The sequence below is a fragment of the Vulpes lagopus genome, chromosome 8 (genome assembly GCF_018345385.1).
Source record: "Vulpes lagopus strain Blue_001 chromosome 8, ASM1834538v1, whole genome shotgun sequence".
In the NCBI taxonomy this organism is placed as follows: domain Eukaryota; kingdom Metazoa; phylum Chordata; class Mammalia; order Carnivora; family Canidae; genus Vulpes; species Vulpes lagopus.
This window is the reverse complement of record NC_054831.1, coordinates 6,438,176-6,452,272: the sequence shown is the minus strand read 5'-3', so window position 1 is coordinate 6,452,272 and position 14,097 is coordinate 6,438,176. Positions and strand designations below refer to the sequence as shown.

General features: G+C 52.5%; 1 protein-coding gene across 7 annotated transcripts in view; it reads left to right on the top strand.

Annotated features, from left to right (window-relative positions):
- DGKD (diacylglycerol kinase delta) overlaps positions 1 to 12,963 on the top strand; it is a 111,025-nt gene extending 98,062 nt beyond the window's left edge. For 4 of the 7 annotated variants that reach the window (XM_041768363.1, XM_041768361.1, XM_041768365.1 and 1 more), the window contains 4 exons: positions 755 to 874; positions 7,209 to 7,326; positions 8,526 to 8,656; positions 9,924 to 11,889. In XM_041768363.1, the coding sequence (XP_041624297.1) occupies positions 755 to 874; positions 7,209 to 7,326; positions 8,526 to 8,656; positions 9,924 to 10,013 (459 nt within the window). In that variant the 3' untranslated portion in view covers positions 10,014 to 11,889. Of the gene's footprint in view, positions 1 to 754; positions 875 to 7,208; positions 7,327 to 8,525; positions 8,657 to 9,923; positions 11,890 to 12,522 lie in introns of those variants that run through there. The other 3 variants (XR_005989655.1, XM_041768362.1, XR_005989656.1) reach the window with 3 other exon arrangements.
- Positions 12,964 to 14,097: the final 1,134 nt, after the last annotated feature.

The following is a 14,097-nucleotide window of genomic DNA, read 5'->3' as shown; positions in this document are numbered from 1 at the left end:
GAATAGGGAAAACTCAAGGGATGGCCTGGCCAACCGTCTTATTTTAAAAAATGACACGGAAATAAAGGAGATGGAGTGACTTGAAGATCACACTTCTGGAGAACCACTCCAAAAGGTTTCCGTGTCCTCTGTTCTTCATTTCAAAATAGTCTGCTCTTCTGAATGTGACAGCTGCCCCTTTGCCACCTCATAGCATTTCCTGCACTCTGGTGCAGGTGGACTGGTCCTGTCTCTCTCTGATGTAGAGGTCCCCGGTTAAACTGAAATAGGTGTGATGTCAGTTCTGCTAATTCAGTTTTTAGACAAGCTTGGTTTATTCCATTATTTATGAAAGGAGAGTTTTAATTGCCTCACCTGATCCTACTCAGAAGGGGAGGTTCTGAATTTGGCCCCTTATCTAGTGCTGTATGACATAGTTTCCTTAGGAATTTTTTTCCCCAAGATTTTATTTATTCATGAGAGATACAGAGAAAGAGGCAGAGACATAGGCAGAGGGAGAAGCAGGTTCCCTGCAGGGAGCCTGATGTGGGACTCGATCTTGGGACCCTGAGATCACAACTGGAGCCAAAGGCAGACACTCAGCCACTGAGGCACCCAGGCATCCCATCCTTAGGAATTTTTTTATAAGAACTCTCTGAAAAACAGATCGCTTCCCCTGGAACAGACTGCGTGCCTGTGTGGGGGCTTTGCTGTGGCCCTAACTCCTCACTGCTAATAACCAGCTGTGTGTCTCTTTCCTTCCTGCCTGGAGCAGCAGTTGGATCCTCCTCAGAAAGAGCGACTTGGGGCTGCTCTCACAGAGATGGACCAGCAGCTCAGGAAGCTGGCGGACACCCCCTGGTTGTGCCAGCCCATGGAGCCTGGTGATGAAGAGGTATGTGGGTCCCAGGGCTTCAGCTTGGGCATCCCTGCATGTAGTGCCTCTTCCTTCAGTACTGTAATCACTGTGATCTGTGTGGCTTTGAGGTTAAGGTGGCGTCTCATTTTGCAGCCCCTGTGGTGGCTTCCTCAAGACTTCTCTGTTAAAATGCCTCAGGGGTATGGAAAAAGACTGGCAGGTAGGAAGGAGTTGGGACTTAGTATTGAGCACAGTCCTTGATGACTAGGGCCCTTGTTGCCTTCAGAAACAGATGGGCGGGGCTGGCTAGGAAGTCGATGGAAGTCTGAGCCTAGCCACACTTTTGTCCCTGATGTCAAGACACATTGGTTGGATAAATGGCAACTTCTTTGTTTGTTGTTGACAGGGACAGAGCTGGTATATTCCACTCATTCACAATTTTCTTTTGCACGTGTTAGAGTCTTCAGCTTGCCATACTCCCTCTAGCAGGGATAGATAGGATGCTGGGCATATTGCACCCTGGTATTGTTGCTTCCTGCAGCAGGTGAAGAACCCAGGAGAGATGCCTGTTTAGATGGTCAGTTTTGTGGGCAGCGTCTTGATAGAGGTGAACTATAGATTGTTTTTTTTCTCAGGGATAGAACAGAAGTGGGTCAGGAGAAAAGTTCATCTAGGTTAGGGTACTGCAGTCTTGCAAGAGAAAGAGCTGTTAGACATGACACATCTGGCAGTCCTACTGCCAGTTTTGTTTGTTAGAAGCTGTGGCAGCAGTAAGGTAAGGGAACAGAGGAAGGCTACAGCAGTCTGTCCCACTCTTCTCTGAGTATGCAGGCATTGGTTGACAAATGCAAACCCTGCATGGAAAACTGACTCCAAGGCCTTCCAGTGAAACAACAAAACTCAGCAGCTTAAGTATGAGGACATTTTGGTTTAAAAGGCCTGGCCAGGCTCATCAAAATTAGTTTGTTGACTATAAAGTTTTCATTTGAAAGAGAATTACTAAAATAATAATGTATAAAATATTTAATAGATGTAACAGTAACATAGCTCTTTATTTCCAGATTAAGTTATCAAAGCTTGTGAAATAGTGAGGTGGGGAGGCTGGGAAGAAGATATGGACAGAGGAATGAAGGCATATTAAGGTGGAAAATTTTATTTATTTTTATTTTTATTTTTAAAGATTTTATTTATTTATTCATGAGAGACAAAGAGAGAGGGAGGCAGATAGACAGGCAGAGGGAGAAGCAAGCTTCATGCAGGGAGCCCAGTGTGGGACTCGATCTCGGAACTCCAGGATCATGCCAAAGGCATGATGGGCCAAAGGCAGATGCTCAACCGCTGAGCCACCCAAGCATCCCAAAGGTGGAAACTTTTAAAAAAGGTTCTTGACTTTGATGCTTAGGGAAATGCAGAGTTAATAATATCTTTAAAAACTTAAAAAAAAAATCTTAAAGCTGGTTTCTAATAGAATTGAAAATATTTATGTTCTCCAAATCAGTTTTTCCACAGCAAAAAATAAAAAGACTCTTAACTACAGAGAACTGGAGGGGAGATTGGGGGGATGAGCTAAATGAGTAATGACTCTTAAGGAGGGCACTAGCTGTGATGAGTACTGGGTATTCTATGTAAGTGATGAATCACTAAATTCTACTTCCAAAAACAATATTACACGACGTGTTAACTAACTAGAATTTAAATAAAAACAAAAAAAGAAGGACTTAAAAGATGTAGCTAACAGCATACAAGTAAGATAATAGACAGTGATATAGCTTCCCCTCTTAAAAGCAAATTATTATGATTGGTATATTGTTAGATTTCCTTTTTTTTTTTTTTTTAATTTTTTTTTAGATTTCCTTTTTAACACAATCACAAGAATCCAGTTTTCTCTCCCTATTCCTAGTTAAAACTTTGACAAAGATTAAAACAATTTTAAGAAAATACATAAATGTTAAAGTAAATATTAACATAAAAATAGAAATTCAGTAAATGATAAGATCATTTTATATTGGTAAAATATAATAATTCTATGATCATAAAATTTATTTTTGTCCTCTTGGTCTATCCGTTAACTGTTGAACTCTCTGACCATGAATGTAGATATCTCAGTATATCTTTGTGGTTTTGTATTTGCTTTCTGTGTTTCAAGGTTATGTTACTGGCTGCATGTAGGTTTTAATCATTATGTAAAGACCCTTAGTAATTCTTTTTAAGTTTCTTGTTTGGTATTTTCATTTCCATACTTTTTCTTTCTAGCTTTATGTGGAGTGTCTTACAAATAGCATATTGTCAAATTGAGTTTTTATCCAGTCTGTGGATAACTGGAGAGTTCAGTCTGTATTTGTTATGATTACTGACCAATTTATCTGTATATTTTGCCATATTTTGTATTTATTTCACTTTTTTTTGTTTTAGTTTTTCCCTTTTGATTTGTTAAGTCTCTCTTTCCTCCCACACACAACTCTCCTTGTCCCTTCTAGTAGTTTGGAAATACATACTATCTGTCTATTCATTTAGTGACTACTCCCCAAGTTTTAATTTTAACTTAGATAAAAATCCTTAAAGCAAAAATTTCTTGAAATGAGAGAAAGTGATAGAAACCATCACTGTCAGTCCGTGAGTAATGAAGTAAACTGTATCATGGTATACAGACAAAAGAAAATTGAAAAATTATGTGTATATATATATATGCATATGTGTATGTGTATATGTATATCATGTCTCTCTAGAGATAATTTTATTTTCTGTAAAGAGGGAATATATATATTTTTTCCTGTTGCCCACAGGATATTTTCAAAATTGGATCATATTCTAGATAAGTGCTACTGATGGGAAAACTCTTTGTTATAGAAATTGAGAGGAAGAGTTTAGAAACTTTTAAGCAACTTACAGAAAAATATTATTTCTCCTGAAAATAATAAAAAATTGAGGCTTATATTTTATATGCCCCATTTTGGTTTTTCTTTTCTTTTCTTTTCTTAAGTGATTTATTTTACTGTATTTCGTTAAAGTATCAGTCCACTACGGAGGAATTGTTACAGTTGGTTCCCTTCCAGGGGTGGTTTGAGCAGTGCAGTGCTGGGCCACAGGAAACCTCAGATACCAACTCAGAATAGACGTTGTACCAGCTGTCAGCTGTGGGCGCTGTGCTCCCGTGCGCTCCCCGTGGTGGGTAGCTTCCTTCTGCATGCAGGTTCCCTCTGAGGATGGGCGGAGGGCTAGGGTTTTCCTCAGTTCATGACCAGTGTAGCAGCTGCTGCACAGGGAGACTTGCAGGCAGGTGCCTGGTTGCAGGGTGACCAGACCACTTGGTTTGTTTGGGACTTTCAGGTCTTAGTACTAAAAGCTCCTGTTTTAGGGATTGTGGCTCCAAAACTTTAAGCCGAAAAATATTTTCAAACAAACATCACCAAATGTATGGCCACTGCAAAGACAAACCAGCACAAGTCCCCCCTGGGTATCTGACTTAAGGAATCCTTCAAGCCATGTTTATAGTGGCCCTGGTTTCTAGGGCTCCTAGCTGGGGGCTGGTGAGACAGTGCAGGATAACAGGTGGTGTCAGTGGCAGGTTAGTTGCAAAACCAGAAACCCTCTGGAGCCAGAGAGGGTAGAGCCAGCAGGGACTGGGCTAGCGTTTTTGTAGGTGTTCATCCCAGAGAACCCAAGGCCAGAAACTGCACCCAGGTATCCCAGGAGTGAAAGGAAAACCACACTTGCTCCTGGGACCTTCTGGGCTCCCCAGGGCTCCTGACTTCTCCACCCTTTCTATTGGCTGCCTCACAGCTCAGTGCTCCCAGCCTCTGGGACTCCGGCTCAGTCTCGCCCACACAGGGGGAGAGATGGAGGTGACGTAGAGTATGCAAAGGGAAGCATGAAGGGGATGGTGCCACATTTCTACTAGAATAAACATAGGACAGTTATTTATTTGAAAGTAAAAAAAAGAGCTGACAAATCTGCGAGTTAGTTCTTAGCAAGTACAGCTGACTCTTGAACAATACAGTTTGAACTCTGTGAGTCCACTTATATGCAGGTTTATTTCCACTAAATATGGTCCAGTACTGTAAATGTATTTTTTTCATAGGATTTTCTTAATCGTTTATTTTCTGTAGCTTTTTTTTTCCTGTAAGAATACAGTATGTGATACACATATCAAATATGCAGTGACTGTTTATGTTATCAGTAAGGCTCTTTGGGGAGTCAGAAGTTACACATGGATTTTCAACTTCATGGCATCCCTGACTTCTATGTTGTTCAGAAGTTAACTGTAAAGTACAAGAAGTTAAACCACTCTGTGGCATATAATCAAGGAAAGATCGGACAACACGAAGTGGTAAGGGTCAGGTAACGATAGATAAGAGAATAAATCAAATATACTATTTTCAAAGAAATGCTAACTTAAAAATCTTGCTGAAACTGATGAATTTTCAGAAAAAAAATTTATATGGACTGAAGTCTGAAGATGTTTAAGGAAGAATAGCCACAGGACAACTTGAAAAGATAAAAAATGTCAAGGGATATGTCATTTCCATTTATGAGAAATAGCATCAAAGCTAGGAAAAGATGGACATTATCTCAGTTCCTGTTTTAAGTCATGATAAGAAACTCATAGAATTTACCATATCTGTTGTTTTTGAGTGTACAGTTCGAGTAGTGTTGAGCATATTCACGTCATGAAGCAAATGGTCAGAACTTTGAAAGTTTTTTTTAACTAGCACGTCTGATCTCAAAATTGCATATTATCAGTAGATCCATAAAAACAGTTTCTTTAAATCAAATAATTAAAAGTAGTTCTTTATAAGAGACTTCCAGCTGGAAAGTGCAGAGGGATGGAAAGGCCATTTTGTGCCCCCCTCCCCCCCGCCCCCGTAAGCACTGTACTTCCGGAGGGTTGTAGGTGGGTGGTGGAAGAAGTCACTGACCCCAGGAAGTGGACGGCAGGCCTCACCGATCAGGAGGCAGTCGCAAGCCTGTGGTGCTGCCGGTGACCTCGCCATGTCTGAAGGTGTGAGTCTGGATCCGGTGAGCAGCTCCACGCTGGCCCCGTGTCGGTGTGGGTCCGAGTCAGAACGTGAACCGTCTTACCGGATAGACAGCTGGTTTTCCTGAATGTCCCTTGTGGCCCTTGTGAGGGTCCTGAGCCAAACACACCAGCTGTGAGGATAAGCCTTTGGAACGGCCAGGGAGATTTAATATTATTAGATGTAAATGACTTGTGACGGTGTGAGGATAGTGCTGTGGTTAGGTGCTTCAAGAGAGTGCTCCTGTTTTAGGGTTGCATACTGAAGTATTTGGGAGGGGGAGTAGTTTGATGTCTGAAATTTGCCTAATTTAAAAGGTGGGGAGATGGAGTAAGATCACATGTTGATAATCAGCCTCATTCTGCTGGTCATCCCATTTTATGAACGGATGAAAATACATTAAAAATTAGAAATAAATGTAATCCTCATATGCATTTAATAAAAGAAACTGCAAAGTCAGGCATAGGATGCTGTTGGGCCATGCAGGAGGGCAGCTGTGGGTCACTGCGGGTCACTGGGCACCCCTCCTGCGGGAGCACTGAGGAGTGAGGCAGGCGCCTGCCAGTGTCCGCACGGAAGAGCCCGTCACCTGGGAGCCAGTGGTCTGTCTTAGTGCGGCAGCTGTTAGGATTGATGGTTGGTAATTTTGCCAAGTATAAGAAATTTGTGAAGGTAAGTTCCCGGAGTACTGCAGCCATCGGTTAGAAATCCTATTGTGAGAGGTCTCTCACCTGAAGCCTGAGACACCTCTGATGGGAAACCCGCAAGGGGGCCTGTCGGGCACAGGGAGGGTTGGAGGCATGACACACGTTCCCGAGTGTGAGGACACGTACTCTTCCCCCACTTGAGATTTGGTGCGATTCTAATGAAAATCCCTGTGGCATTTTTTTTAGTGGGACCACATGTCCCTTTCAGATCTGTAAGTGTCATAAAGCTGCCGAGTCTATGTGAGTCAGTGTGGGGACGTCGTAGACAGGGCCTGGGCAGAGTCCTAGCCCTCAGAGGCAGGACGAGACAGGCAGTCCTGGGAAGTACAGAAGTTATGCCTGTTTGTGAATACAGGGGGCGTACGTGTGCACACGTGTATTGTGCGGGACTGTGACCCACTGGACGATCTTGGTAGAATGCACTGGTATTTATGGAGCTTTCTAATCACATGAGAAACAGGGTCTAAAATGAAGGAAATGGGATGTGAAATTAGACACTGAGTGGTCACTGTGAAACCACCTGTGAAAGGTATTACAGAACCCCAGGGGGTGCCAGACTGAGTAAGCAGGGACCCCAGCCCGTCCCCCAGCCCCCAGCCGCCCCACCCAGCTTCTTCTGGCCTGACGCTGTCTCTGCTTTCCCCACAGAATGTGATGCTGGAGCTTTCCAAACGCAGCCGCAGTGGCAAGTTCCGCCTGGTGACCAAGTTTAAGAAAGAGAAAAACAGCAAGAACAGAGAAGCTCGCAGCAGCCTGGGAGCCCCGGGTACCTGCCCTCCCGCTGTCCTTCTGGCTGCCCGCGCCGCCTGCGGGGGCCCTGTGGTCTCTGCTTTCTCCCGTGGTCCCCGACCACCAGCCCTGTCGTGGCCTGTGCCGCGGTGTCTCTGTGGCTGCCGAACTGCTCCTTGGCTTCCTGCCCCTCGTTGTCGCTCCCACCCCGGGCCCCTCCCTGTGCCGCCTCCGGGGGCTGACCCCACACTGCCTGCCTGCCCTGGATGGGGGGTGCGAGGCGGGAGGGGGACAGCAGAGGTGACAGGACACTCAGAGACGCGGAGCTCACACTCGAGTCTTGTGCAGGGCCCCCTGGGCCTGCCTTTTGGGAGAGGCTGCTGGTCCCCAGCCGCTGGCTCCTGCACCCAGGCCCTGTGCTGGCGCCCAGGCCACCAGTGCCTGTGGGCCAGGACCTGGATAGAAAATGGCGCTCGAGGACATTTTTGGGGGGGGAGTCCGTAAATCGGGGCTTAAAATCTCTGGAGGGCCGGCTCTGAGCATGGCTGTCTCCAGTGCGCTCAGGTGCCGGGCAGCCCCGGGTTTGGATTTGGGGGTAGTGGTCGCTCCCTTAGAGTTTTCTTCTTCGCATGTTTGTCCAGCAGTTGGGTTTCTTTTAATGACGGTGGCTCTGACTCCATGAAATCTCTGCCTGTTTCCCTTCCTGCCGTGGACCAGAAGCAAAGCGAAGCCTCTAGAGAGGAAGGCAGGCTGGCTTCAGGCTGGCTTCAGCGGCACAGTCACATGGGTGTTTGCCCAGTCCCTCCAGGGACGCTGAGGGCCGTCCTGGCAGGAACAGACCGCAGCCCCTGCTGTAGCTCACGCCCCTTGGGAGCCGGAGGCTCTCCTGCTGCTTTCTGGGTGGCTTGGGCGGTGCCTGTGGCTGGGCGGCCGTGCTGGCTGCGGGGGGCCTGTGTGGGGTCCCTACTGGCGGGCATGTGGGGAGCTGGGCATCCCAGGAGCCAGACGCTGAGCTGTCTCGGGTGCTGGCTGCTGGGCTGTCTCGGGCGCTAGCTGTTGGGGGCATGTGGGTGCTGGCTGCTGGGGTGTCTGGGGTACCTGCTGCTGGGGCATCTGGGTGCTGGCTGCTGGGGTGTCTTAGGACGTTGCTGCTGGGGTGTCTCAGGCGCCAGCTGCCACCTGCCTCGCGCTGGGCTCTGGGCACTCACTGCATTCGTGCTTTTCCGTCTCTGACAGTTCACCTCTGGGGGACAGAGGAGGTTGCTGCCTGGCTGGAGCACCTCAGTCTCTGTGAGTATAAGGACATCTTCACGCGGCACGACATCCGGGGCTCCGAGCTCCTGCACCTGGAGCGGAGGGACCTCAAGGTACTTCCACAGCGTCTCCTGGGAACCCGCCCTGGGCTTCCCTGCGCTCCCTCTGTCCCCTCCCTCTGACCTGGCCATGGCCCAGCATCAGGGCTCTCCTCATGCTTCTTTCTCGTGCACGGCTTGGGGTGACGCACGGTGGTGGCCAAGAGGCCGCCCCTGCCCCCTGGCAGTGATGTCTCCACCCCCCACAGCCAGACAAAGCCAAAGTGGGCGTCATGGGGGTGGCCTTGCTTTTCTTAACCTGATCAGACAGGTGAAGTATTTTAACATTAAAGATCCTACTGAAGGGGGCACCTGGCTGGCTCAGGGTAGAACATGCAACTCTGTGTCTCAGGGTTGTGGGTTCAAGCCCCACATTGGGGGTGGAGCCCACTTAAAAGAAAAAACAACCCTGTTGGGGGATGCAGCTCTGTTAGTCAGTCAGCCCAAGAGCTCGGCGCGGTGGCGGCCCCAGCACCCGGGTCCCAGTCCCTTTGGAGCTGCCATCTAGGCGCCCCCCGGAGATGCTGCGGGTCTGGCCCAGACCCCTGCGAGGAAGCGGGTCAGATGAGCTGTTTGGTTTCCCAGTGCACACCAAGGTCACGCTTACGTTATGCTGCAGCTGTTGGGTGTGCGGCAGTGTTGTCTCAAACTGTGCCTCCCTAATGAAGAAACGCTTCATGGCTAAGAACTGCCAGCCGTCAGGAGCGTCAGTGAGCTCTGAACACTGGTCACGGGACCGTAACAGGTCTAGTAGCAAAAATGTCTGAAACACCGTGAGAATTACCGACCGGTGATACAGAGGCTTGAACTAATGCTGCTGGGAAGCTGGCACCGATAGACCTGCTGTCGAGGCTGCCGGCAGCCCGGAGCGTGGGGGGTGCACAGGGAGGTGCGTGCAGCGCGTGCGTGAGGCGGGGGCGCCCGCAGCGGGGCTGGAGGCGGGTCCACCAGGCGGGCTGCTCGGACCGGCCTGACCCCGGAGCTCAGCGCGGTGTCCTGAGGGCTGAGGGGCCCCCGGGGATGTCCTGGCCAGCAGCCTGCTCGAGTCACTGCATCCACCTGCCGCCGGGCCTGTGGGCCGTGTCTGTCCTGCACGACGGCGGGGACTTGGTGACTCACGGGGAGGTGTAGGGTGTCTGCGCCACTGTTCATGCGTTTGCCGTCTCCATTTGGTGTCACCGTCTTCATCTTTTTCCCCTCGCTGTGTTCAGAACGCCGGGTAGGAAGGCCCGCGGGGGCCCGGCCTGCTTCCCGGTGTCAGGACGCTGTCCTCTCGTTGCAGGACCTCGGCGTGACCAAGGTGGGCCACATGAAGAGGATCCTGTGTGGCATCAAGGAGCTGAGCCGGAGCACTCCTGCCACCGAGGCCTAGCCCTGGCCCTGTCGGCCTGCGTCCTCCGCACCCCCCGCAACTGAGGCCGGGGGGACGCTGCCCCGGCGCAGCGCCTGCCCCTTCTCATGGTGCTACTCCCTCTGCTCCAGACAGGAAGCCTCACAGACGTCCGTTCTGTGACCGCTCCGGGGTCTCGAACACACCAACATAGCTACCTTTGAAACAGCACCTTGTCCAGCCCGGCGTCATGTGGGGCAACTACCACCACCTCCGCTCTTGCTGACCTGTGCCCCGGGCCGGGCCTGACCTTCTGGGCGCTGCGCGCTTGTCCTGGGGGTTCCCTGTGAGCCTAGTCACCGTACACCATGTGGCATCTCCCGGGCATGCAGATGCTGGCCCCGCTGGTAGGTAGCCTCCTGCACTGGAAAGTTCTGTGCCGCTGGCCTGGATCTTTGCAGCAGCCCCATGAGGCCGCCCACCGCTGCACCCCATTGACTGCTGAGTCTTTCACAGAGATCCTGCCTGTCCTCGCTTGAGAGCGGCAGGGGTGCGCTGCTGCCCCCCCGCCCCCAGTGTTCACCGGCGCCGTGAGGGGCCCGACTCGCCCTCCTGATGCCAGGTGCACGGGTGGCTGCGACCTTGGGCCGACAGATGCCCTCCCCGTTTGCCTTTGGTCCCTGGACCCGGCTGGCACCCTCTGTGGAGCTGCTGGCCTGGGGACCTGCCGCGTCGGCCCCAGAGCCGCCAGGCCTCCTGCCTGTGCAGGCAGAGGACGCGTGTGCGTGAGCCGCGGCTGGAGGGCGCGCTTCCTGGGCGCTGGGGAGCCCGAGCTCTGCCCGCGCCGCGGCCCCACGCGCTCTGACCCTGTGGGCGGTTGGCTCTCTGTCTCGAGCTACGCTCACCCTCGTCCACAGCCCTCTGGGGCCCTGGGTGGGGGAATGGCGTGTGTCTGCAGTGTGCCACCCCCTACCCGGTAGCTCGTGCCCCCCCCCCCCGCCCTGCCCCGTGTGGGGGGCTGGGCCGAGGGCACCGTCAGTCACCACTGCACAGCCTCCACCTGCCACTCGCTCTGCAGGCGCCTGTGCCTCCCCCCTTCCTGGTGTGCACGGTGGGCCCACCCGTGAGCCCAGCCAGGCCCCAGCTCCTGTCCCAGGGTGGAGTGGCGGCACTTGGTTTGGGGCGAAGTGACCTGTGCCCCGCAGGGTGCGCAGCTGCGCCGTACGAGGTAGGCTGGGGGCTGTGCGTGGCCTTCCCCAACCCCACCCTGAGTTGGGTGCCAGCAGTCGGCCTTTTGGGATGTGGAAGGCGGAGGGGTCGTCTGGCCACCAGAAGTCACTGGCTTTTGAGGTAGAAGAGGCTGACGAAGGAGGCTGGGGACCCGAGCCCGTGGTACCAGAACCGCGTCTGCGTGGTCACGTCTGCGGGGCCCCGGGTCCTCGGGACAAGCGCAGTGGCGGTGAGGGGGCGGCGGCTGGTGCTGGAGCCGCGGGCCACCCCTCAGGAAAGCTGAGGGTTGGGACAAGCATGGTGTTTAAAATTAGTATGTTGTCAGTGATTCAAACAACACTGTTTACGTAAAAACCCGTTCTAGTAAGTTAGAGGTGAGTGGCGTAACTGTGGTGTCGCATGAAAGTGCATCGGTTGGGGCTGGCGCTGCGGCTGCCGCGGGCCGCTGCCCTGCCTGCCCCGGCTCCTCCCGCTGGGACCCCGGCCTCCGTGCAGGGGGGCGGGAGGGCCCTGGGGAGTCTCGGAGAAAAGGTTTTGTGCCCTCGGGTGGGGCTGACCCCTCATATTTATGATCTTAATTTATACAGTGCCCGCCGTGGAAGCACACGCTCCTGTATTGCCGTGTACATACCCGACCTGGGCTGTAAATAGGTGGTTCTGTGTAAAAATAAAATCTTCCATTGTCACATTACTTGTCGTCGTCCTTCGTGCTTTCGTGTAAAAGCTGCCCAGATCTTTCCAAACTGGATTTAGGATTATGGTTTTCAGCCACTCTAAAAGTAGGGCGAATTGGCTGGAGAGCAAACGGAAAGCCACTGTCCGTGTTAGGGCGCAGGTTTACGGTCTGCGGAATTAAAGACTCAGCAAGGAGGTCGGGCCGCCCGGTGGGCAGGGGGTCGGACTCCATCCCACGCAGCCTGCAGCCTGCACTGCCTGCTGAGGGAGGGGCAGGGGGGCAGGGCCTCTCATCCTCCCACATCTGCCCCGCGACGCTGTAGGCCAGGAGCTCTCCGAGCTCAAGGTCCCTCTGTCACCTCCCCGTTGTCCAGGTGAGGGCCGGGGGGCCAGAGTGCTGCGTGGGCCTTGCACGTGTTGGGTGTCCCTGCAGCTCTCCGTCCCGCCCTCCTCGTTCACCCCCAGTCCTACTGTGGTGTGCTCCCCCCTGCCCCCCGGGTGGCTTACCCGGGATCACGCCTCATGGTACAAGGTGGCGGCCACCACTCCCATCACACCCGCGTGTCACCCAAGCCCAGGGTAAGGTGTGTGTGAGCACGTGGTGGTTCTTCTGTGTTTCTTTCTAAAATAAAAGGAATCTTTTCAGGAGCCCTGGGTGCTGCTGACCTCCCCCGTCACGTCTCATTGTCCAGAACTGCGTGACAAGCCCACGACTGTACCAGGCAGTGACAGGAGCGGGCCGTGCAGGACTCTGATGCTCACACTCGCAGCATGCCCTGCCCTGCCGCCGGCCCGCGTGCTTCGCGGTGTGCGCCGTCCTCGCTCCTAACAGCCCTGCATCCCACAGACGAGGAACAGGCTGAGAGGTTCCCGGCTGGTCGCACGGCACACGGCATGGGGCAAAGGTGGGACCAGACCTGTCCCGTGTCCCGGGCCTGCCACCAAGCTCCGCCCACACGACAGGTGAGAGAATCGGGCCTGGACTAACACGCGGGCATCGTGGCCCCGAAGCCCAGCACCCGGGGCTTGCTGGGGGCGCCCGCAGGCCTGAGCGCCGGGTGCAGGGACGACTGAGGTTTCTTCCCAAAGATCATCTCTAGGCTGCCGGGGCTTTTTAAGAGCGTGTGTGTGTGTGGTGGTGGGGGGGGGGGGCGCAAAGGGAGAGTGAGGGAGCCTCAGGTCCCACGCCCAGCGCGGCCCCATCTCACGACCCCAAGACCGTGACTGGAGCCGAACTCAGGAGCCAGACGCAGAACCAACAGAGTGGCCCAGGCCCTTGGGACTGGCTTTTTAACTTGTACCAATCCCGTGTTTAAAAATCTCAGAATTTCATTCATCGTGGATTTTTCTGCATTAATTTTCATTTCTAAAAAAAGTGATCATTCAAAACTGATCTGTCTTGATGGCTGAGGTTTTGGGGCACCTTCCAGTTTTGTGCCCACGGCCTCCACTTACCCGAGGCCCGGCCCTCCGCTGCACGGTCTGCTTTGGAACGTTAGAGGCTCAGACTCTTCGGCGTTTGTGGAGGCCACCGCCTGAGGCCTGTGAACATGAGGCCTCCGTCTCCTGCTCCCTTGTAGATCCCCACATCATGTGGGCAAGGTGGCCTGCCCAAGTCCCCTGCGAATGTGACCACATCCTCCAGTGGCCTCTGCAGTCAACCTTAGGGATGCCACCAGCTTTTGGACAAAGGAACATAAGCATTAACTGAGATTTTCAGAAAGTTTCCTTTAAAACATGGGGATACCTTTCTTTTTCCTCCTGCTGCTAGCGAGGAGGGTGGACGTGATGGGTGGCGCTCCAGGAGCCAGCCTGGGCCATGGGGTGGTGGGGAGAATGCAGGCACGTAGGGTGGCAGAGACCAGAAGCCCACTCCTTGGCATCTCTGTGGTCTCCATGAATTTTCCTGACACCTCCACGCCTCCTCCCACCACACTTTATGAGTGAGAACTACATGTGTCTTGTCTCTGAGTTGACCCTAACCCTCGTAGCAGACCTTCCAGAAAATTTTGTATTTGGGAAGGCAAGAGCTAAAGCAAATGGAGACACGAGTTCTATGTATTACACAGGTGTGAGGCCGAAGAAAGAGGCCAGGACCCCCAGGGGAGGGGTGAGCCTGCACAAAGAACACTTCAGGGCAGAAGAGCAGTGCACCTGTGGGGCAGGTGTTGGTGCCGGAGGCCTCTGGGAAGCCGTGGTCCGAGAGCTCCACGGTGGGCCC